At 52.4% G+C, this 23,674-nt stretch overlaps 1 protein-coding gene across 2 annotated transcripts in view; it reads left to right on the top strand.

Annotated features, from left to right (window-relative positions):
* Positions 1-23,674, top strand: part of RAB6B (RAB6B, member RAS oncogene family) — a 60,340-nt gene that overhangs the window by 20,594 nt on the left and 16,072 nt on the right. Inside the window, exons 1-2 of one of the 2 annotated variants that reach the window (XM_023620956.2) lie at positions 6,634-6,862; positions 7,221-7,279. In XM_023620956.2, coding sequence (XP_023476724.1) covers positions 7,250-7,279 — 30 coding nt within the window. In that variant the 5' untranslated portion in view covers positions 6,634-6,862; positions 7,221-7,249. Of the gene's footprint in view, positions 1-6,633; positions 6,863-7,220; positions 7,280-23,674 lie in introns of those variants that run through there. The other variant, XM_023620955.2, reaches the window with a different exon arrangement.

The following is a 23,674-nucleotide window of genomic DNA, read 5'->3' as shown; positions in this document are numbered from 1 at the left end:
AACTGCTCTCTTGAATGCTCAGGTATCTAAGAGGTGAGCAGCTGGCCAGGGCAGCCTAGAAATGGCAGTGAGTTCCGCTAGGTCTTTCCTGCCTCCCATTCTGGGCCCAGCTCTGTGTCCCTGAGGAAGACCAAGCGGGACCCCACTGTCTGTCCAGCAGTACCCCAGAGCTGGTGTGGGTGGACATGTGGCCGAGAGCAGATTTGGGGCCAAGGTTCTGGTTTGGCTGGGTGAGGGGACTACCCCATGGGTGGTACGTACTCTGCCAGGTCTTAGCAGACCCTCCACGAAGTCTCCAGCTAATTTCTTGTGTTCTGCCCCGTTTCTGCCCCTCATGGCAATCTCCTTCCACACCTACACTCCGCATGGAGATGACAGGGCGGAGAGGGGTCCTTCCTGGAGGGAGACAGTGTCAGAGCAGGAGTCTGGGGGCTCACAGCCCACTCAGCTCTCAGCCTGTGGCCTGGAGACAAGCCAAGCCCAGGAGCCCTTGTAGACACCCCTAGGAGGATTTGGCTTCATGTGGCAGCCATGAAGAAATGTGCATAGCTGACGGTTGTATGCAGAGACACCTCAGCCTCGCATCACTGGCTCCGTGCGGTCCCTCCCCTGGGAACACTGTTCTTCCTGAGGCCCCATCTCCACCAATCAAGACCCAGCCCAGATGTCGCCTCCTTCAGGAGGCCACTGCAGTTCCGCAGCAGAGAGTGGCCTTGCCTTCTTGTTGGCCTCTCCGTAGCCCCCTCCCAGGTGGCCTCACATCTTCTGTATTTGCACGTCAGTCCAGCTCCACCGCCTGCTGAGCTGCTGGAGGGCAGAGGTGCTCCTGCTTTCTCCTTGTGAACGCTGCCCAGCACCGGCCTGCACAGAGTCAGTCCCCAGGGGGTGTCTGCTGAGTGGGTAGAGAGGCCTCACGTCCGCTCAGCTACCTACAAACCACCCGAATGCACAAAAATCTCCCTGAGACCTGCACTGAGATGGGGCCTGGGGCCCGTGGGAGGTTGGTGGAGTGAGTGACCCCCGTGGGTGAGGTCCAGCTGGGTGCTGATAGCTGGTTGTGAAGGGCCAGCATTCAGTGCACTCTGCACTGTGGAATTTCTAGGATGCATGGGACTGAGCTCCTCTGGACAGCCCACGGATTTGCAAGACCCCTGGGCCAGCAGCTCACACTCGAGTAAGAAATGACTGTTCCACGGTGATGTCAATAATGGAAAATAAGCTTAGATCCTCAGCTCACGAGATTGAATGATTGTTATTAATAATTATATAGTGATTTTTTTTCTGAATATTGTGCTGGTATTTGTCCTTTAGTCTGACAGCTTTGAAGTGTTTACAGGTGACCTGAATCCGGGGTGGTTACTTGGTGTTTGCTCCTCGTCCCGTTTGCTTGGGATCCAGGAAGGGCCCATCATCTAGTCACAAAGGCAGGTGACCGGGATGCGTCCTGGGCTCTCCTCTGAGTCTGACCAGGGACTGGGTCCTGTCACCCTCTTCTGCTCCCTATTTCTCCCCAGCCCCATGGCCTTGGCTTTAACTGAGATCTGCCATCTCTCCCTGGACTCCTGCCCCCATCTGCCCCTGTAGGACATCCTCCCCCGTAGAAGTTTTCTTCCTGAAGCGTAGGTCTGTTGCCTTGATTACTGAATGCTGTGTAACAAACCACCCCAAGACGGAGTGGCTCAAGACAATGAGAATATTTACTTTGCTGAGGAATCTACAGTTTGGGCAGGTCCTGGCAGGGAAGGCTTGTCTCTGTTCCACTCGGTGTCAGCTGATGGCTCCCAGGCTGGGGGCTGATGGCCTCCTTTTCTTGCCATGTCCGTGTCTCCATGTGGTCCCGCCTCATGGAGGCTGCGTTGGGCTGGGTTGAATGATGCTCCAGCCTGCAGAGTGTGAGGGACAGACGGAGGCTGTGCTGCCTTTTCTGACCTAGCCTTGGAGTCACACTGCCATTTCTCCACAGTCACGGGCCCACCCAGACTCCCCCCTAGATGGAGGATCAGGGGGACATTGTGACAAGAGCAGGTGAGATGGGGAACGTGGCGAGCCATCATGGAAATTATGAACTGCCCCTCCTGTTCCCACCACCTCTCTGTTGAAGGCCCTTCTGAGGCTCCTGCACCCTCGGGAGAGAATCCCAGCTCTTCATGTGGCCCCTGCACCCCCAGCTGTGCCTGACCCCTTCCTCCCTCCACAGCTGGCTCTTGAGATAAGTTCTAGTTTAAATCAATCCACCGGCCACAGGGAGCTTCTTGACCGATGTTTGTCACTCACTCTTCTCCTCATACACCTGATCTGGCCCCATTTTTCTGGAGACAAAGATCAGATGTAGGGGCTCCTAAGTGTATGTCCCCCATGGCTCCTGGACAGGCTTCTGATCCCACCCCCCACCCAGCCTATAATCTCCTGACCCTTCTCAGGAGCTTTTATCTCTGCCTCAGTGTCTGTGCTCATTCTCTTACACTGTTGCCTCCACCTAGAATACCCCTTGTCACCCACCCTCCCCTCTCACTGCTTGGCAACTGCCCTACCCCTTCCACCCGGACCTTCCAATGCCCCGCCCCCCCCCCCCACTGCCCCCCTGACTGCCCCGCCCCCTGGCCCCTGCCTTTGTGATCTGCTTTGCTGCTGGTCTGACCTTTCCATAAACCAGGACTGCGCGTGGACTTGGGCGTCCCATCCAGGTTATACACCAGCCCCACCGCATACCAGCTCTGTGTGACCTTAGGGAGAATAACTCACTCATCGGGTCGTGGGGAGGATCTGTGAGGGAACCTACTTCAGTAAAGCCCCACATTTCTTGTCTGGCCCTGGGAGAAGCCCAGTAAGAGCCTCCTTCTTTCTAGAGGCTCCTGGTAGACGCTCAGGAATGAGTTTTCTCACCCTCATTTGGTTGAAAGAGGGAAAATGCAAATCCCTGCTTAATCGTGTGGGACTAAACTGCTGGAAAATTACAAGAATATTGCTGAGCCATGAGCAGAGAGAAAAACGGGTTCAATAATGATTTGCCTGCTTATTTTTAATAAAATCCTGCCGGTGGAGCTGACTCTTTGCCCTCAGAGAAAGCTCCGCTTTGCTGCAGTGTGTTCGAGAGCTGTTGTAAGAGGGATATGGAACGTGTGACCTTGAGAACAGAGCTGTGTGGGAGGCAGCTCTCTCAGAGGCTGCGGGGGGAGGGGGGGGGGCGGACCGGGTGGGGGGGGGAACTCAAGGGGAGGTGGAGGGCCCCTCCCACCCACCCACCCCTGCTGCCCCTCTCGGACATCCCCTTGGCTATAGCCCAGTGGTAGTGCCCAGTCCCATGATGGCTCCGGCTGTCCTGCACCCTTCAGAGTGACACTAGCGGGTGGCCAGGTAGATGGGCTGTGCACACTCTCTGTTTCCGGATTCCAGTACCTTCCACCCAGCGCTGTTGTGGAGGCTGGGGTGAGGGAGAGGCTGCCGCCGTTTGTGGGGGAGAGGGGCTTGGCCCAGGGCAGCCCCTTCACCTGCTCATCTCCTTTATGTGATGCCGAGGCAGAGTGGGGACAGCTGCAGGTGAGGGGCTCCTGTTAGTGAGCTCTGCTCGGGGGCCTAGGAAGCCCCCTGGAGACAAAGTGTGGAGGACGCCTTTCCTGAAGTTCCTGTTGGCACTCTGCAGCTGGTCAGCCCCCTCGGGCCAAGGGTCAGAGCAGAGGCCCCGCGGTCAGACTTGCTCAAGCTGGGGCTGAGATGGGACCCCCGCAGCCCCGTTACCTGCAGTGAGGAGTGCAGGTGTGCCCCACGGGGAAGGACGAGCATCTGGACGGGTCTCAGCAGGGAGGCCACGCTGACTAGTTCAGACAGAGGCTGGGCCATTGTCCTGGCAGCCCTAGAAGGGGTTGGGTGGCCTTGGGAAGCTCTGAGGCAAGGAAGAGGAGGGCTTCTGCTCTGAGAAAGAAGAGGAGCGGGCCTGGAGGAAGAACAAGCAGTCGTTTGCTTTTGCAGCAGGTCGCTGATGAGCCCGTCGTTCAGTCCAGGCCTCAGGTGGAGTGCTGGGCCCCAGGAGTTCAAGACCACCCACCCTTGATTTCTGAGCCCTCCTTGTGCCCCAGAGGGCACCTCAGTTCCTGGTTCTTGACCTTCCGGGTTAGGTCAAGCCCTGCTCAAGTGGGAAGAAGCCCCTGCCTCTAGCCGGTCCCAAGGAAAAGGTGTCTTGGCTTGGCGGGGCTCTGCTGGACTTCCGTGACTTCCACGGTGGTGGCAGTAATGACCTGGCAGACTCCTGACAGCCAATGTGACCCAGAAATGCCCAGGAGGGTCGAGGATAGGATCTCAGTTCCTGGTTGGGCCACCCACCTCATCCTGGCCCTGCTCGGCTCTGGGCCTGGGCAAGTAGCTGTCGACTCATTTCCCCTTGTAGAAAATGGGGTGACATGAGTACCCGCTGCAGAGTTGAGGACTAAACAGGCTGGTGCTGAGGGCTTGGTACAGTGTTGCTGCAAGCACAGAATTCCTATGGCTTCCCGCGGGCAGGTGTCCCATCTCTTATGTTCACTGCTGTCCTGTAAGTCTGTGCCTGGAGCATGCTCCATAAATACAAGGTTCACCTGTTGCCTATTAGGGTTATTGTGGGAATATTCAGAAATATTGTCACTGGCCAGGATCCCGTCCCTCAAAGTTTCTTCTGCACAGTCCCAAGAAGCAACTTGTTTTCTTGAGGTTTTCTCCTTCTGCCTAGCCATTACCCCACGAGCCAGTACTAATCCACTGCCCGTGGCTGGTGTCTCTAGAAGGGGCGACTTGGCACTTGCAGGGATTTCTGTGTTCTCAGCTACTCCACCAACCTCCTGTTCCTTTAGTGGCTTTTTGCAATTCTGCTGTCTCTCCTCCCCGCTGGCTCAGCTGCCCCAGGGAAGAACCAGTTGAGGGAAGGAAACTGGCGTCTTCCTGCCTTCTCCCCACACTGCTCCCTAATGCTCTTCCCCTGCCAGGTGTAAGATGCGGTCTGTCACTGCCTCGGGAATTACCAGTGGGCCCTCCAGTCCTTCTCTTCCTCAGGACGTGGTAACTTTCCACTGTCTCTTGGAAAAGGAGGATGCTGTGTTCTCTTCCATTCTGTCTGCCTCTTGCTGGCTCTGGGTTGTTCCCCTTTTCACTCTGTGGTCCCCTTAGCAGTTTGCAGCCCGGCCTTTCTGTGTGGGAAGCCCCCACTGCTCACCCTCATGTGAAATTTAAGGGGAGGTTTAAAGCGTTTGGAAAGGCATCATAGACTAAATGCCTCTCGGGAGCTCACAGGGCGGTTTCCAGGTAAAATTAGAGGAGATCTTCGGTGCGTTGCTGCTCACCCCCGAGGTGTTCAGAATGGAAATGTGGCTGTGCTGACGTGAGCTGCCGTGCTGTAATTCAGGCCTGGCCCTACCACCCAGAGTTGGTGTCAGACTCCCCAGGCTTAAGGGCACAATCTCCAGCATGACTGCCCCCCACTTCAGATGCCAGCCACAGGTGGGGGTCCCCAAGGACGCTGCCCTTCTGACCAACTGGCTACAAATCTGAGGGGCTCTCATGGCCCTCGGGTCCCATAATTCACCAGAAGAACCACAGAACTCAGGGAAGCACGCTACTTAGGATTGCAGTTTATTATAAAGGACACAGGTCAGGAACAGCCAGATGAAGAGAATGACGGACCAGGTCAATGCAACAGTGGTGGTGGTATTTTTTTTATCTGATATTCTGGAAACAGCCTCAGCTCTTACTGACCTGCTACCTCCTTCCCGTTTTAAGCATTTCCTCTGTGCCTGGCACTTTTACTATCTTATTTAATTTGTGCTACTGCCCTTTGAAGTATTCGGTGCTATTATACCCATTTTAAAATGAGGAACTGAGGTCCAGAGCGGCTGTGACCACCTCGAAATGACACAGCTAAACAGTGCCCCGGCTAGGATTTGAATCCACCTGACCAATTCTGGGTCAAAGATGGGACCGTCTAAATATGCCCCAAACACAGTCTGTCGGATATTCCTCTGGCTAGAAGATGATTGCCTATCCCTTTCAAATGTCGACTGTTGGCGATGCTCATTCTTGTCTCTGATGTGGTGCACTATTAAACCTTCGCACCTGGAAATGCACCTGTCCCAGAGGAGCCCAGTTGGATTGCCTGCTCCATCCAGGACTGACCAGCCACCAGCCGGGCCCAGCCTGTGGACGCCCTGTCTGAGAACCGGGCAGCAACAGGATGGAGAACTCTCAGCACTGGCTCTTTTGCTTTCCCAGCCAAGGTTGTCTGTCTTGGGCAGCCTGGAGCACAAGGCGCTCTGAGCCAAGCTCAGCTGGGCCGGTCCTACCCTCGCTCCCGGGGCCATGGCAGAGACTCGTGAGACAGTGTAGAGAAGCACCCCATGCTGGGCCTGACCTAACAGATGTTTCCTCATCAGCCATCACCTTTCCTCCCCTCCCAGATGGTCAGAAATGCTGCAGTAGGCGTTTCTGCCACTGCCAGGCCCCAGGGGACCTGCACAGGGTAGGTCAGAAGCCAAACCCTGCAGTTTGGGAAATTAGCAGCATTTGTGGGACTCCCAGGAGACCTTGGCTTCTCAGCCATATGGGTGGTTCTCGATTGGGTGTGTTACCGCCCTTCGAAGGCATTTGCAAATGTGGGGGAAGTCCGGGCTTGTCACAGTGATTGGAGATCCTGCTGGCATTTACCAGGGATGCTAAACATCCTGCGAGGAGCTGGACAGGTCAGGCAGACACTACAAGAAATAGTCCTGCCGTGAGAGACACTGGGGAGTGACCCATTTACTTCCCCTGCCCCCGGGGGCCTTGGGAAGCCAGCCTCCCCCCAGGGCCCAGGCTGAATGGACAGGCAGTGAAGGGCCTGCCTCGTCGCAGCCTGTGATCAAGGGTAAGGCTGTGTTTCCAGTGAACAGGGGCCATGTGAGAGGATCATTTCTCTTACACCCACTTGCTCTGAGTCTTTCCTTGTGGCCCTTGCTTCAGTCAGGCTCTTGTGGGCCATGGAGGACCTGGCTCTGGGTGGTGAGAGTTCACAGGGCAGGCCTCCTCCTTGGTGCCTGGCAGGAACCCCACTGCAGCCCACTCTGTAGACTCGGCCGCCTCGCCTCGGGTCCCTGTCCGGGTCGGCCTCCCACTTCTGTTGCTGCAGCTCTGGCCTTCTGTTTCGCTGTCTGTCTCCTTCGCATGAGGTGTGCTCAGAGGAGCCTGCTCAGGCCCGTAGCTGACCCTCTCTTCTTGTTTTGCAGTTGGGAAGACGTCTCTGATCACGCGGTTCATGTATGACAGCTTCGACAACACATACCAGGTGAGGTCCTCGCCCACCCCGCACCTGCCTGCAGACGGGACACCACCTGGGGACCACACCAGCCTCTCTGCAGGCTTGCTCATGCTGGGAGGAAAGAGGGGGCCCTGCATCCAAGGGCGTCCGTCTTGCCTTAGAGGAGCTTCCTGCCTGTGCACGGGCCCCAGCCCAGCAAAGACCCTGAGCCCTTCTTTTGTTTTTTTTTTTAAAGATTGGCACCTGGGCTAACAACTGTTGCCAATCTTCTTTTTTTTTTCCTGCTTTTTCTCCCCAAGTCCCCCCAGCACGTACTTGTATATTTTAGTTGTGGGTCCTTCTAGTTGTGGCATGTCGCCTCAGCATGGCCTGACAAGTGGTGCCGTGTCCGCGCCCAGGGTCCGAACCCGCGAAACCCTGGGCTACCAAAGCGGAGTGCGCGAACTTAGCCATTTGGCCACGGGGCCGGCCTCATCCCTGAGCCCTTCTGAAATACACGCCTCAGTAAAGGAAACGTTTCCCAGGGAGAAATTCTAAAATAGAGAGAGGACAGGTTCCATGTGTTCTCTTGCTCCCCACGGGCAGGTGCAGACATTCCCGTGTTTGGTTACTTGGGGGGTTGTCATGTGGAGGAGGCAGGCGAGATGCGGAATGAGGGAGGGGAAGTTAGAGCAGGGGAGGACTTGCTCCTCAAGCCTGGTTCCGTTTGCCAGACCTTCACACACGTGTATACGCAACCCCCCCAGATCTTTACATGCACACACACAACCTGGACCTTCACACGTAGGCACATGAACATGAGACTTTCACATACACATGACTTTCACATGTGGACACATACGTACCCCAGACCTTCATGTGCGTGCGCACACACGCACATACACTGGACCTTCATACACACATGCACATGTGAACACTGGACCCACACACACAAACACACACTCACAGTTGCCGAGGCACTTCCTCCCTGGGGAGACTGGTGTGATGGGCTTGCAGTGCTCTGCGTGGGCAGGAGGCCGGACAGAATGACCTCGGTGGCTCCAGGTGGCCCCAAGGCTGAGCTCCTGGGGGTCAGTAACATTCACTGTCCTGGCCCCACTGGTGAGTGGGGGGATTTTGCCAACGAAGTGAATTTTCCCTGCAACTGTAGCTTTTCACAAAAGGCACCAAATTTTATCTTTCAACTATTTTTAAGAAAAAAGATACTGTTTTCTTCCTTAAGATAGAGACAAACAATCATGCGTTTTTCTAAGCCAGTGGGTTCTATGCGATACTGGTTCCAGAGAGATGTTAGTAGGTGTTACTTGAGAAGAAAGCCTGGCAGGAAGGTTAGTGCTTGTGTGGATTCAGGGAACAGTGGTGACAAAAGTGAGTCAACCTCTCTGCTGCAGGACTTCTCAGAGCCTTTACTACAGCAGCGTGCGGTTTTGATTTGCTGAAAGAGGGATGTGGTGTGCACAATCTCCCAGATGTATTTGATCATGGAATCCTTTTGTCATCGAGTCCTCCAAGGACGTATAATTTATAGAACACACTGGGGACTGCTGTGCTGAGAGGTCCCTCGCCTTCCTGGACTCACAGAGGATGCAGAGCACAGCTGACTGCAGAGTACGGTGCTGTGTCTGCTCTTTAGTCTGTCTGTCTGCCTCTGGACCCATCATCTTCTTTGCCTCAAATACAGCCCTCCTCTCTGCCTCCCTGCTTTTCCTCTGCTGTCGTCTGAAATACCAGGTAACTAGTGGACTCGGTGTGAACTGACTCAGGGTGAGAACATGAAGCCCTGGGAGAGGGGCCCCGGGTGATGTGCACAGCCCTGGGCGTGGGCTTTGGAATGTCTCGGCCACGCTCTGTCTTCGTCATGTCCGCTCTGGGCCTGGGCTTGGTACCACTGCGGGCTTGCCTGAGGCCTCTCCTCTGATAGGGGAGTTCTACTGCATTCTAGATTACAGCTCTGACTGGCTGGTTCTGAAGTCTGACTTGGTATTCATTTATGTGTGTGTATGTGTGTGTCTATGTGTGTATAATCTCAGATATTTTATTAGTGTTTTTTTAGTATAAAGTTATTTATAATGCCTCTTGTTGATGTCCCATTGAAAACAGTGAGACTCTTGGCTGGTTGGTGTTCTTGATAGTAATGGGCAGCAGAGTGGCCTCAGGGCCTTTGCAGGGGCCCTCGTTGATGTGGATCAAAGCCTCAGCTCCTCCCTGCGTTGTTTGAGGCCCTCAAAATCTCAGCCCACCTCCATCTCTGGTGTCATCTCCGTTGCCCACTGCTTGTCCTGCATCCCATGGTGCACTGGGCCTCCTGCTTGCCCATACAGTGACACCATCACACCTCGGTGCCTTAGCTCATGGTGTCACCTCTGCCTTCCCTCTCCTCTTCTCTGCTGTGAAAAATTCTTCTGACTCATCAAGGCTCAGAGTACATGTTTGCTGTGCGGGTGGGGCCCTCCCTGTGCTCCATGCCCCCCGGGGGCCCCCTCTCCCCAGCACAGCGTCCTCGGGTCCTCAGGGCTCATTTGGCCTCCCTGCTCTATAGGAACTTCCGTGTGCCCTGGCTCCCGCATGGGCTCTGGGCGTGGCTGAGGCCAGGACTCTTGGATCCACTATGGCCTTCGGGGGCCCAGCACAGGGACCGTCCGTAGCTGGTGTCCAGTCCTGTTGATACCACAGTGGCTTGGAGAGGCGCCATCTGCCCTGGTTTTAGACCGCTCCAGATGGAGGGGCCACAGAGGCCGCATGTCCTGGAGATGTCCTTGCCCAGAGGGAAGCACGTGCCCTCCCCACTGCAGGCTTTCCTCACATTTTTTTTTATTGCAGCGGGTCGAATTTCTTTCTCAATACCCTTTAGTGGTAATTAGGCTGGGAGGCCGGGGTCCAATTCTGTGCACACACAGGCTCATTTTAATGAATTCTCTGGAGATGGAGAGGGGGAAATGTGATTTGTTTTTGTCTTTCTTAACATGGTGGCAGGGACATTTGGGAAGTAGACAACATCCCCATGGGCTCTGGGGGATGTTCCTAGTCGTCCCCCACCACAGTAACCACTCCCCACCACCTCCCACAAACGTCCTGTCCTGTCCATCAGCCAGTACGGCCCAGCGGAGCCCCCACCTCGATTAGCAGAGATGCCCAGTCATTTCCCAAGATGGAGTCACCCTCCCTCCCTCCCGTCCTTTCTGGGTGCCTCCTGCTCTGTCCCGGCCCCCCTCCTCGTTCACTTGTTCTGACAGCAGATGTCTGTCAAGGGCTGCACTCTGTGTCTGGAGAGACAGGAAAAAACGACCTGGCCACAGAACCTGGCCCTGCCCTCAGCCAGGGCACGGAGGGCGGAGGGGGTTCAGCCCCATCCTGGGTGGCAGTCAGTGAGTCCCCCCTCGGCCTGGGGCTGAACATGCCTGAGGCTCCAGGGGCTGGCCTGATGCCCTGTGAGGACCGGGGCATGCAGAGCTGGGTTCCCCTGCTAGACCTCTCAGGGGGTCCTGTCTGCCTGGCAGGTCCCGAGGAGATGCCACCTTGTCGGCCTGCGGGCCTCAGGAAAGCAGGTCTTCTGTCACCTCCTGCCTAGCACTCCTGCACATGCGCACCTTGTCCTCCTCTTGACACATCTGTTCCCCAGCCTCTCACTGCCCCGCCCATCACTGCATCTAAATCCACTCACTTGAGGAAGTGAAAAATCAAGACTCACAAACAGCCTGGTGAGTGAGATTCACGTCTGCAGTGACTCTCTTGGATAAAATCCCGACTAAGTACTTCCTTTCAACATTTATTGTGGAAGACACCTTCTGGTGCCTGCGCTGTGATAAGACGTGACCCTCTGGGTGGGCCTGCCCCCGCCCCCGCCCCCGTCTCTCCTCCCAAAGACCAGATGAAACACACCTGCAGGCCTGGGCCTCGGGCCACCGGTTTGAAACCTGCACTGGAGCCAGAATGGGAGGTTTCAGGCCTCGGCAGGTGGCTGTAGGGGGAGGAGAGGGGAGGATTCGAAGCAACACTCTTCTGGGGTTTCCCATGGGTCCCTCCCGGGTTCTCTGTCCTGGCTGCACCTTAGCACTACCTGCTGGGGGGCGGCTGGGAGATTCACAGGCTGGCTGAGGCATGAGCATTTTTAAAATCTCAGAGGTGACTGAGGTGAACTTATAGCCAAGGCTGGAGCCGCCAGCCGTCCCTGGACCTCCCACCACAGCACAAGTTAGGAAACCAGCCTAACTAGGAGAGGCCCTCCCTGCCCGAGTTCACCCGCCCGCTCCCAGAGTGGAGGCCCGTTTCTGGAGGACCGTGAGGCTTTGCCTGTGCTGGGGCCTGCCCTAGGTCCCACGGAGCCTTGGGGAAGGGAACAGGATGGCCGTGTCCACTGCACCCTCACAGACCCAGGGGTTGCTTGAGGAGCTCTCACCCCTCAGCCAGCTGCCTGCTCCGCCCTGAGGCTTTCCCCTCTCACCTCCTGAATCTCTTAGTTTCCTGGGGCCACCATAACAAGTTACCGCAAACCCAGTGGCTTAAGACAGCAGAAATTCATTCCCTCACAATTCTGGAGTCCAGAAGTCTAGAATCAAGATGCAAGAGAGCCATGCCCCCTCCGAAGGCTGTAGGAAAGAATCCTTCCTTGCCACTTGAGCTTCTGGTGGCTCCAGGCGTTCCTTGGCCTGGGGCTACATAGCTCTAATCTCTGCCTCCATCTTTACATGACTTCCTGCTCTCTGTGTCCCTCTTCCTCTTCTTGTAAGGACGCCAGTCATTGGATTTAGGGGCCCACCCTAAATCTAGGATGATTTTTCATCTTAAGACCCTTAACTGATTACATCCACAGAGACCTTTTTTCCAAATGAGGTCATGTTCTGGGGTTCCAGGTGGATATAATTTTGGGGGGACACTCTTCAACCCTCTATGGGGTCCTTGCACCTCCCAGTTGGTCCCACTGGGGACCAGACTCTCTGGCCTGGGCCTCAGCATGGTCTGGCCCCCCCTCACCTCCCAGCACAGACTCCAGGCCCCCGGCCCTTCGCAAGCTGCCGGCCCAGCATCTGACCCAGGGAAGCCGTTTCCCGGGAGCATAGCTTGGCAGCAGGTCTCTGTTCTCACAAGGCTTTTCCAAATGATCAGATGTTTCTTTGTGTAACATTTGTAAGTTGTTTTGATAAAGCAAATAGGTTTACTTCGGCCTGGTCAGTGACCCTTTGCAGCTGCCCATCGGGCCGCTCCGCAGCCCCCAAACCAGCACTTGCCCCCACCCGGACGATCCACCCCTGCAGTACAGAATTAGCCTGTCAGAGGAGCCGAGCTCTGGCTGGGCCACACAGCAGCCCATCCCAGGCGCTCAGTGGGGGGCATTTGTGAGGGATCCTGGTGAGCTCTGCTTTGTCCGGGCTAGAGTTTGGTGCTCTGAGGTCTCTCTTTCTGGGGCAGCAAGTTCTGCTAACACTTGTCCAGCCACACTCAGCCAGGTGGTCTGGGGGTTGCCCGGCTTGAGCAGCCAAGCCCCACACCTTGAATGTCCCCATGCCGCCTTTGCTGGTGGGTCTGAAGTGGGGCTGAATGAGGAAAACGGACCTGGGGATGGATCAAGCCAGAATTTTCTTTTTGAACACACCCACACTCTCATGGACGCTGGTCTCTGGTCCCCTCCCCCACCAGGGCCAGGGGACAGGAAAGGGGTGGGGACTTTAGGGGTAAGGTGCTGATGGTACTGAACCCCTTTTTGTCTGTGGGTCACTGGAGGGAGACGAGTAAAGCCCCCACAGAGCTCACAGCAGCGCAGAGACAACCAGGTGGTTGTCATTCCCTCTGATGGACAAGGGGAGGAGCCCCAGGCTTCACCTTGATGAAGAGGCACAGTCTGATCAGAGGTGACAGTTCAGTGAATAGGGTCTGGGGGAGATGGCTTTTGTGGCCACAGCATGGAGCACTTGATCAGGAAGAGGCAGAGGCAGGAGACTCAGATCAGCCAAATCGCATGCTGTGCGGGCACCAGGGGAGGCGGCTGGGCCCTTAGCCCCAGGGCATAGGGGTGGGGCATCCATCTCAATGTTGCCAGTCCATCAGCCAGGGCATGTATGTGCGCATCTTGCTGTGCTGGGCACTCAACTTTGAGAGGCAGCCAGGCTGCAGATCTGCAAGGAGCCAGATCCTGGGTGGGTGTGCTGGTAAAGAGGAGGGGATGGGGCCTCACTCGGCGGCCTGGAGTGTGGTCCAGCAGTGCACATCATCACGAACACTGCTGTCATCCGCCTTCCTTCCTGCATATCCTGCCATTCTGCAGCAACTCTTGATGCTCTTGAAGAGTGGGAGGAGAACCTTATGCTAATGGAGTGGTCCCTGGGCATGTGGAGCTTCAGAGAAGGCAGGGATGGGTGGCTGTTCTAGTGGGTGAAGAAGGCTTTCTGGAGGAGAGGGCGGGGAGCTGAGTGGGAAAGGATAGGGCGGAAGTGATGCAGCTGTGTTGGAGAGAGGAATGACAGTGTGCTGACGGAGAAGCATTTGTGGCAGCCCAAGGTGTCACGATCCAGTGCTGTGCACGCGTGGTGGAGGGGGCTCTCTCTGTTCGAGTGGAGGGTAGGAGTGAGGCCTGTGGGTGGATTATTGGCTGCATTTTGACTTTCATGTCTTAGGCACTTTTGCTTCATGGCACCTTGCTCCTTCCTTCATTAAAAAAAATATATATATAATACGTACATTAAAAATTTTATTTTACAACTGTGTTGTTATAACAATGAATATAATTCAGGCTGGATTCCTTGTTATTTATTCATTATTGTTATATTCATTTTTCTTTTGATTTAAAAGAAGTTAAAATTTAAAAAGTTAAGAAACATTTTTGTGGGCCCCTGAAAGTACCATGAGCCCCAGTCTGTGCCTAGTGGAGACGATGGGCCTAGATGGTTGGGACTGTGGAAGGCCCTGGAAGCTAAGGGGCTTGGGCTCATGGGCAGGAAATGGAGAGCTATTGAGGGTTCCTCAGGTGGGCCTGATGAGATCACAGTCACCAGAGTTTGTGGGAGACAGGTGTGGAGGGGTGGGCCCGGGCAGGGGTGGCAGGTGGCGCGTACACAGCCTTGGATGCAGCTCTGTGTGCAAGGGCAGGGCAGGGGGAGGAGGGGTGTCACTGAGCAGTCGTGCAGGGCTGTGTGGGAGATGAGCGAGGGGCCTCGGCCAAGGAGAGAGGCATGTGGACAGTGGAAGGAGTGAGCGAACAGAGTGGTCTGTGGGGTGCAGAAGAGGGAGAGGCCTGAGTGGGCCCTGGGTTTCTGTCCAGACACCCTGGAAGAATATCAGTGCCATCAACACAAAGAAAAATGAAAAGTGGGGTGGGAAGTAATGACGGGACAGCCAAGGGAAGACATTTGAAAACGGCTGTGTGGACGGCCCCGGGAGAGGTGGGGCAGAATCTGGATTCCTGAAGCCCTAGGGCGGAGGAATTTTCTGGGTCAGAGTGTAGAGAGGAGGTGGAGGACCAGAAGGAGGGGCCTTTCTCCGTAGAATCCAAGGTGCCTTGTGTCCCCATGTGGTGTTCAGCTAACCACCCAGCACCTGGGGGAGACAGGGACTGGATCTTTGGCCCCTAGTAGAGGTGGTCAGAGTGAGGTCACACACCACGGAGGATTCAGCATGTCCTTTTACAGCTCCGCTCTTTTTCTCTCCTGCAGAACAATGCTGCCTGCAGAGGCCTGTGTTCAAATCCCAGGTCTGTCACTTAGGTGAGACTCTGGGCCACCGTCCTGGTTTCTTAGGATTGCATTCTTTTTAACTTGGAAATTATTTGGATGGGATTTAACCCCTATGTCACCTAGACCAGTGGCCTCAAACTTCAGCAGTAGAAATGTGGTTCATTTGTATTTAAACCATAGCTCATATAAGTCTTAAAGTCTAGATGATGGAAAATTACAGACCAAAAACACTGTCGATACGAATGTGCATTACTGTACACTGTAGAGAAAAAGCAAAACAAGACAACAGCAACAACTCTACGACAAACCAAGGTGATAATGAGGAAGTCAGGCTAACAGCGCGTCCTTGTGGGAAGTCAAGGGCCTCCCAGCCATCCCTGCGTGTGCACTTGTGCAGTGCTTTGCATTCTGCCAGGTGACACTGGACCCCAGGCTTCTGGCAGAACCTTAGACTCCAGTCCTTGGTCAATTTGGGCAACATGATGATTTTATTATACTAATATAATGGAGTTCCATCTTTTGCAAACGTTGGTTCTATGGTCAAAATGAGAGGCAACAGTCTTATATAGTGAAATCCCCCTGAATGCTTGTCAGCTTGGCAAGATGACCATGCCCTCAGGGACCCCTCCGGGCACCGCCAGCCATCCACGTGCTCCCTTTGGACATTTCCCTGGTTCTGGTCTGAGGGTAGGCTTGCCCATGCTCTGACGTCTTCTTTTTCCCTCCCTCCTCTCCTCTGCCCTTCTCTCCCTTTCTTTTGTCAAGCGTATACAAATTAGGAATGTGGTCACCTTCTAGTACAGAAAGCTGACTAACAGTGGCTTAAACAAAGAGGGGCTTTCGTTTCCCAGGTTCAAGAAGTTGTGGTGGGACTTGAGGTGGCACAGCTGTGCAGTGATGCCATCGGGCAGGCCCCAGGCTCTTGCAGTCATTCTGTCCTGCCTTCTTGCTGTGTGGGTTCTCATCGTCGTGCAGGCTGGCTGTTGCTGCTCCAGACATCACCTCTGCCTTCAAGGCAGAAAAAAAGCAAGAGCTTTCCTACAGTCCTCTACCCGTCTAGCAGACTGCAGCTTATGTCTTATTGGCCAGAAGTGGGTCACATGATCACCTTTAGCCTCTAGGGAGGCTGGGAAAGCAGAATTTCACTTTTACAGTCTCTAGGCAAACAAGGGAGTAAGAGGTTGCCAGTGGGCATTGAGTGAATCCACCAGTAGCACCTGCTACCTTTCATGAGTTAAATGGACCCAGGAATGCAATTCTCTGCCCTAGATTTTAATAATGTTTCCTAGTTCACATTGTAGGTTACGCTTAGATAGCTCCTAGACACTCTCAAAAGACCACCACCTGGAGCATCCTTGGCCCTAATTGTTAAGGAGAGGGCTTGCACACTTGGGTCCATTTGTGACCCTTCAGGAGACCTCTCAGAGAGCTTCAGGCCACACATCCAGGGGCATCTGTGTGGCTTTTGAAGGAATTGACTAATTTTGATGAAATTTAATCCCTTATTTAAAGTTGGATGCTCCATCTTGTTTGGTTGATGTTTCAGACCACAGGAAATAAAAGAGCAATCAAGAAATAGTTAAATTGGGTGGTGACTAGCACAGACCCCTCTCCACTGGGAGGAAAGTGGTCACCAGGACTGTGCAGACTTTGAGGCTGTGAAGTGTCTGAAAGAATTCAGGTACCTTCGCTGTGGCCTCCCGAGCCATCGTCCCTTCCCCCAGAGCACATTGTGGAGCTGCTGGCAAGGACAGACCCTGCCCAGCGTGTTTTCCAGAGGCTGCTGTCGCCTTCCCCCACAGCACCCACTTGCCAGTCTGAATCCTTAAGTTTTGCCAGCCTCATTTGCATGCTAATTTGCATGACTTTACCCGGATACTCTCATCTGATGGTTGTTGGCGCAGAGCACAGACAGCCCCTTCATTGTTGAGGGCTTGTCATGCCCAGCTGCTTTCTGCCACTTCTGGATGCTTCCCCAGCCATGGGCCAAGGCCTGGCGGGGGCTAAAAGAAGACACACATACACTCCTTTTCATGATTTCTCTTTCTGGGAAGAGAGTCTTGAGTCAATTTATGTGAATTACCATGCAGATTTCCATTGCAGACTTTATTACTGAGTCTTGTCAGAATGTGGATGCAAAATTATATTTCATAATAAATGCACATAGCAAAGATGATTTCAACAAGTGCCTCAGGAAACATCTCTTTCCTCGGGGATCCACTGGGCCAATGGTGCTTTTGTGCAGAAGGAGGCGTGTAATGTACGTTGTTCTGCACTACGTGCCGGAGTCCCTGTTGCCCCTGTTTAATACCACCTTCAGAAGAAGATGAATGTGGACGCAGCTGTGAAATCTGTGCTTGTGAAGTTTCCTCGTATTTTATATAAAATGAAGTGCCTACCATTGATCATGAACAGTAGTTTACAAGCATGACGATATTAAAGGAATAAATAAGCATTGCTGGGTTTGGGGCCATCTAATCATGTAGAGTATAGCCCAGCCTCCTTGGAGGGGCACCGTGCAGACAGGAGGCTCAGACAGCACTGCAGAGGTGGGGGGCAGGGCTTGTGCAGATCCTGGACTGGCAGGAGAGTCCCCACTGTCAAGCCTGCTGCTCCTCTCATCTTGTTATCCTCTTACATCCCTGTGGAATAGTTACCAGCAAGAATACCTCACAAGAGGAAATGAAGTACACAGAATGAATGCTTTCACCAGCATACCATGGCAAGCTAGTAGAGGGATGTGGTCTCCTTTAGAACCCAACTCTTTGAGGGTCAGCCTTTCCTAAAGCTCAGGGAACACTAGTTTCCTGGGATGTCAACAGGAATTACAAGCACAAATGTTCCTAGGGCTAAGCAGCTTGGGAAACATTGGGTTACATGAAGTTGTTCATGTTTCTTCCATGCAGGACTTCTCCGAGCCTTTCCTATGCCAGTGTGCTCTGTGGCTCTCCACTGGGGGCTAGAATATGCAGCCTTTCCCAGAAACGCTTGAGCACAGTTTACTTTTATGCTGTAGATCACCTCGTGGGGCTGTGTTGCTCATAACCAGACAGAAACATGTGGGACCGTCTCCTGTGGGGTGGGTTTCTGCAGCTTCTTTTGGAGCTCTCTCGGTCAGTTGGTCAGTGCTCATTTTTGTTTATATAGAGTTCCTTCATGTAGTCTAACTCACTTGACCCAACAGTCCTTGAAGGAAGCTGTAATTATACTCTTTTCAGAGATGAAAGCTGAGGGCCAGAGAGGCTGTCGGTTTTCGAGGACACTCCCAATCCAGTGTTCTTCCCAACTCACCACAGAGTACTCAGACCCTGCCAAAGCACTGGCAGAGAGCACTGAAAACAGCTGGGGCCCTCTGGACACATGACCCGACCCAGGTCCATTTTTGTGGGGGTGGGGCACCCTGCTACCTGCATGCCAGATCCTCTGGGGCTGGCCGTGGTCTGCCTTGGGAGGCATTGACAGGGAGCCTAGGTTTGCTGGCAGAAATCTGTCTCCTCTCCACCATCTTCCCTAGGGCCTATGAAGGCTCCTGGTCACCTCAGCCTCTCAGCCTCCTGATGTGGCCAGGGCTATGTGCATATCATGGATCTGGGCTTTACCCTCAAAACAGAAGTGACTCCCTCCCCACCCCACACTCATCCTCACATAAGCATGATATACCCATTCCTACCACATAAACATACTGCTACGTGCAAATAAATACACAGCTGCATGCACATGTGTGCCTCTCCACTCACCCGTGAGTCTACTCACATGCCCTCATATGCACGTTCCCATCAATACACGCTCACACGCCTGTGTGACTCATGCTGGCCTTTGAGAGGGTTGTGGGTTGTGGCAGGTAACGGAAACACCAAGGTTTCTGGGCCTTTTGTAGGCGAGCATGGCCTACCCAGGTAGCTCATCGTTCTTTTCATTTGGTGTCCCCATATTATCCTTTTGGATAACTTCTGTTGATCTCTTTGCAAGTTCACTGACCGTTTCATCTGTCTTCTCCTACCTACTGTTAAGTCCATCAGTAATATCAAAATTTCAGATAGTGTATTTCTCAGTTCTAAATTTGTATTTGATTCTTCTTTATACTTTCTCTGCTGAGATTTTAAAATCTGTGCCTTCATTATGAGCATATTTTTCCTTATGTATTGAGCATAATTATATTAGCTGCTTTAAGATACTTGCTACTTTGAATATCTAGATCACCTCAAGGTTGGTCTCTGTTTATTCTCTTTTTTCTTGAATGTGGCTTTTACTGCATATGTCTAGTAATTTTAAGTTGTATCCTACACATTGTGATGAAGACTGGATTCCGTTTGTTCCTTTGGAAGAGTGTTGGTTGCATCCACGTCTCACTTCTCTTCCCTGTGGTGGGTAGCAGCTGAAAGTTCTGTTCAGATTTGTCTGTCTGTCTGGTTTTCAGTCTCAGGTAGGCTGCCTGGCTCAGAGATTTGCACAGCATTTATCTGTAGAAGTTGGGCTTCCCTCTCTGTGATTTTCTCACTCTAGGATTTTCCTCGCTTTCTGGCTGCCGTGGTAGCTTTGCGATCTGTCCTCTCATTTCTCAAACAGTTGCACCACGGCTTTCTTGCCAAGTTGTAGCCACCCCTCAACTCCCACCGGGACTGCCCTCAGGTAAGCGAGCGGTCCTAAAAACATGAGCCTCACCCAGTGCTGTTCCCTTCTCCTCCTCCAGTTTCTACCTGCTTTTGGTCCCTTTCCAGTGCCTTGAGAGAGATGTGTGTTAGATTTTGTTCAGAGTTTGTCGTAGTAATCCACAAGAGGGTTGGTCTGATAGGAGCTTGGCTATTACAGAAGTCAGCCTCTCCGCTTCCCCCCATCTGGGGTTTGTTCCCCATGCCTCCCATCCTCCAATACCCCCCTATCTCCCCTCTGCAAATTACGTATTCACTCAAGGACTTGCATAGTTGCCCTTTCTTTCCTCAAGAAATCAGTCAGAAGCAAGGTCCCCCTCCTCTGGACCCTTAGAGCCCCACGAGCTACTTTCCATCCATCAAGGCCCACAGTTCTGCGTGCATATCTTAGCTTCTCCACAAGGTTGGAAGTTCAAGGCTGAGTCTTGAATTGTGATTAGGTATTAACCATGTGGAAGAACATTCCAGAGAAGGGAACAGCTCCTTATGGGCAGGGACCAGGGCTTGTTCTGCTTTGTGTCTAACACACAGTAGGCACTCAAGAATGAGTAAGTGGGTGAGTATTACTTACATTGTTTTCCAGAAAGGAGCTGCCCAGGGGAGACCGTGACCATCTTCTCCCTGCAGATCTGCCTGGCTGGAGAGATGGGCTCCAGCTGGCAGTAGTGTGGGGCCAACTGCTTGTGCCTGTGTCTGGAAAAATAGATGATGCCAAGGAGCTAGAAATTCTATGGTAATGAAGTCCCAGCCAAGGCCATCTTAGAAGTTTTTGTTTCTGTTCTGTCCTTAGAGAGCCAACTTTGGTGGTTGTTGTTTTTAAAATGCAAATGAACTTCCTCTTAAATGTGTTCTGCTGAGCTATTATGGCTAATGACCATAAGATTCTGACAGTAGGGAGCCAGCCACGATGTGACCCCATGCAAACTCAGTGACAGCTTCGGGGCACGGTGACAGCTTCAGAAATGAATGGATTTCAGGAAGCAGAGGGAGTACAGCTGAGCAGTCAAAAGCAGGGGCTTTGCAGTCATGGAGACCTGGATTCAAATCCTGCCTGTGTCACCACCGCCCATGTGACCTTGGTTTCTTCATCCGTGAATAGCACCTTCTACATGCCCGGCTCTCACCCTGGGCAGGGGACCTGCCTCTCCGCCTGGGCGCCACAGCCTCAGACTGACTACAGCGTGAGCTCCGAGTCTAGGCAGTTGTTTGCAAACTTGACTGCCCATCTGAGTTATCTGTGCTTGTCTGGAGTTCTGATTCCCAGACTGACACCCTAGAGATTGTGATCCTCTCTGCCTGGGTGGGGCTCAGGAATCTGCATGCTTAGCAAGCTCCTGAGAGGATTCTGAAGCCAGTGGTCTGTGTTGAGAATCACCGAATCACTGGCCAATGGGAAAGACTGACCAGTATGAGGTTTTTCCAGTTTAGTAGAGAAACTGTTAAATGAGGGACCTGAGGCTAAGCTGGGGGCTCAGAAACTGACTTGCAGAGCAGCTGAATCTTGAACTCTGAATAGGTTTTAACCATGTGGAAGAGCATTCCAAGGGAGGGAACAGCATTAGAAACAAAGTGACTTATGTGTGTGGAGTCCTGACCAGAGTATTATTACTAAAGTATAAAGTGCCAGCTGGGCAAGGGAAAATGAGGCCATAGGAGGCAGGGGGCAGGCCCTTAACAGTTTGTAGGCCAAGCTGAAGGTTCTGGACCATTTCCTAGGGAGTGAGGAGTGCTAGGGTGAGATTTCTGTTTTAGAAAGTTAACACTGGTGCTATATGAAAGACTAGTTATAAGGGCAGAGCCTGGGGGCAGAGGGACCTGGCAGGAAGCTGTTGACGTTATTCAGATAAAAGTTGGAGGTCTGATCTGGGGCAGTGGTGGTGGGGATGGAGAGAAGGGACAGGTGAGACACTCAGGAAGCAAAGTAGTCAGCTCAGTGATTCATTTGATGTGAGGGAGCGGACGAAAGAGCAAGTGAAGAGGGGGGACTCAGGAGGGCCTCCAGGGGCTTGACACCTAGGATGGTAGAGGTACCACTCACCAAGGTAGGGGGAGTAGATGAAGCAAGTTTGGAGGGAGATGATGGGCTCCGTGTGGGACACACAATGTTTAGTGAGATGTCTAGAGGACAAGTAGATGGAGATGTCTAGTCAGCAGTTGGATACCTGGATCTGTGGCTCAGGACAGAGGTGAGGCTTGGGATGTAGATTCAGAAGCCATCAGCACATCCCGTTTGAAGCTGTGAGATAAAGGATGTCCCCTGATACAAAACAGTAGGGAACACCGACGTTTTATGGACAGAGAAAGGAAGATGATCCTGCAAGAGGCCGATAAGGAGCAACAGTTAGGGAGGGAGAGAAAGCGAGAAACAAGTAGTGTCAAGAAAAGCAAAGGAAGAAAGCATGTCAAGGAAGAGGGTTGGTCAACAGGGTCAGGTGCATCAAGTCGAGTCTGGCCTGTGGACTGTCCTTGCAGTTTGCAGATGAAATGGCTACTGGCGACCATAGTGAGAGCAGCCTCAGTGGGCAGAGGGGCAGAAACCAGCTCACCCTAGTTAAGCAACAGGTGGGAGGAGAGGAAGTGGAGACCGTGGGTTTGGGATCCTTTTCCAAGAAGCATACCAAGTGAAGAGAGGTAAGAGAATGGCAGATAGCTAGAGAGCTACTTAGTGACAAGGAGGAATTTTTTTAACGATGTGAGAACGTTGAGAACGTTTCTTGGATGAAAGGTAAGAGTAGAGAATGAGAGGTTGAAGATAAAAGAAGAGAAAGGCAGTGACTGAGAGAGCATCATCTGGGAGGACCAGAGCCCAGAGGACTCCCACAAAGAAGCTTGCTTTGAACAGGAGAAGGAGCAAATACTCAGAGCCCTGAGGGATGTGGGGATAAGGCTGGACACATGGAGACAACTTTGCAAATATCTTTTGAATCATGGCTCTGCCACTTCCAGCCATTGATGCTGGGCAGCTAACTCAACATCTCTCATACTCAGTTTTCTTAGCAGTGACATACAAATCTAAAGAACGTAACTCATAACAGGTTATCAGGATGAAATTAAGTGATGCTTGTGAAACACTTAGCACAGTAGCTGGCAAATGATAAGTACTCAGATGTTTAGTCATTGTTACTGTGGTTATCATTGTTTTTATATTAGAGGGTCCAAGGAATTGAAGTGGTTTATGCCTAATGTTGTTAAAGTAAGATTTGAGGCCATCTTCTGAAAGTGAGCCACACTAAGGATGGAGCATGAGCAGAACAAAGGGCCTGAGAATGTTCTGAACTATTGCTGATACAGATGGAGGTAGGAGGTGATCAAGGACAAGTCATATGTTTTTTGTATTTACTCGTAGATTTACCATTTCTGGTGCTCTTATATTCCTTCTTTAAAGATTCAAATGTCCATCTGTAAAGTTTCTCTTTAGCCTAAAGCATTTCTCATAATGAGGGCTCACTGGTGACAAATTATCACAGCTTTCCCTTATCTGAAAATGTTTTTGTTTTGCCATCATTGTTGAAGGAAATTTTCACTGGCTATAGAATTCTAAGTTGACGTGATGGTGGCTATTTCTTTTGAAACTTTAAAGATGTTGTTCCATTATCTTCCATTGTCTTCTGTCCTGCATTGTTTCTGATGAGAAATCAACCATCATTCTTGTCATTGTTCCCTTGAATATAATTTGTCTTTCTGTTTTCTGGCTGCTATTAAGGTTTTCTCTGTATCTTTGGTTTTCAGCAGTTTGACTGTGACATGCCTAGGTGTGATTTTCTTTGTGTTTACCCTCTTTTAGGTTCACTGAGCTTCTTGGTACTGTGTGCTGATAGATCTTAGAAAAAATTCATTGGGGAAATTTTTAGCCATTATTTTTTCAAAACTTTTTTTGCTGATTCTGTCTGCTTTCTTTGTGAGACCCAATTGCATGTGCGTCAGATCACCTGATATTGTCCTAGAAGGTCTTGAGACGCTGTTCATTTTTGTTGTATCTTTTTCCTCTCTGCACTTCAGTTTGAACAGTGTCTTTTGGCTTCTCTTCAAGTCCACTCACCTGTCCTCTGCAGTGTCCTAGCTGCTGCTATTCAAATCAAATGCATTTTTATTTCAGATATTATATTTTT

This window comes from Equus caballus, chromosome 16 (assembly GCF_041296265.1).
Source record: "Equus caballus isolate H_3958 breed thoroughbred chromosome 16, TB-T2T, whole genome shotgun sequence".
NCBI classification, from domain to species: Eukaryota; Metazoa; Chordata; class Mammalia; order Perissodactyla; family Equidae; genus Equus; species Equus caballus.
The sequence above is the reverse complement of the archived record's forward strand: the minus strand, read 5'-3'. Positions and strand labels throughout refer to the sequence as shown.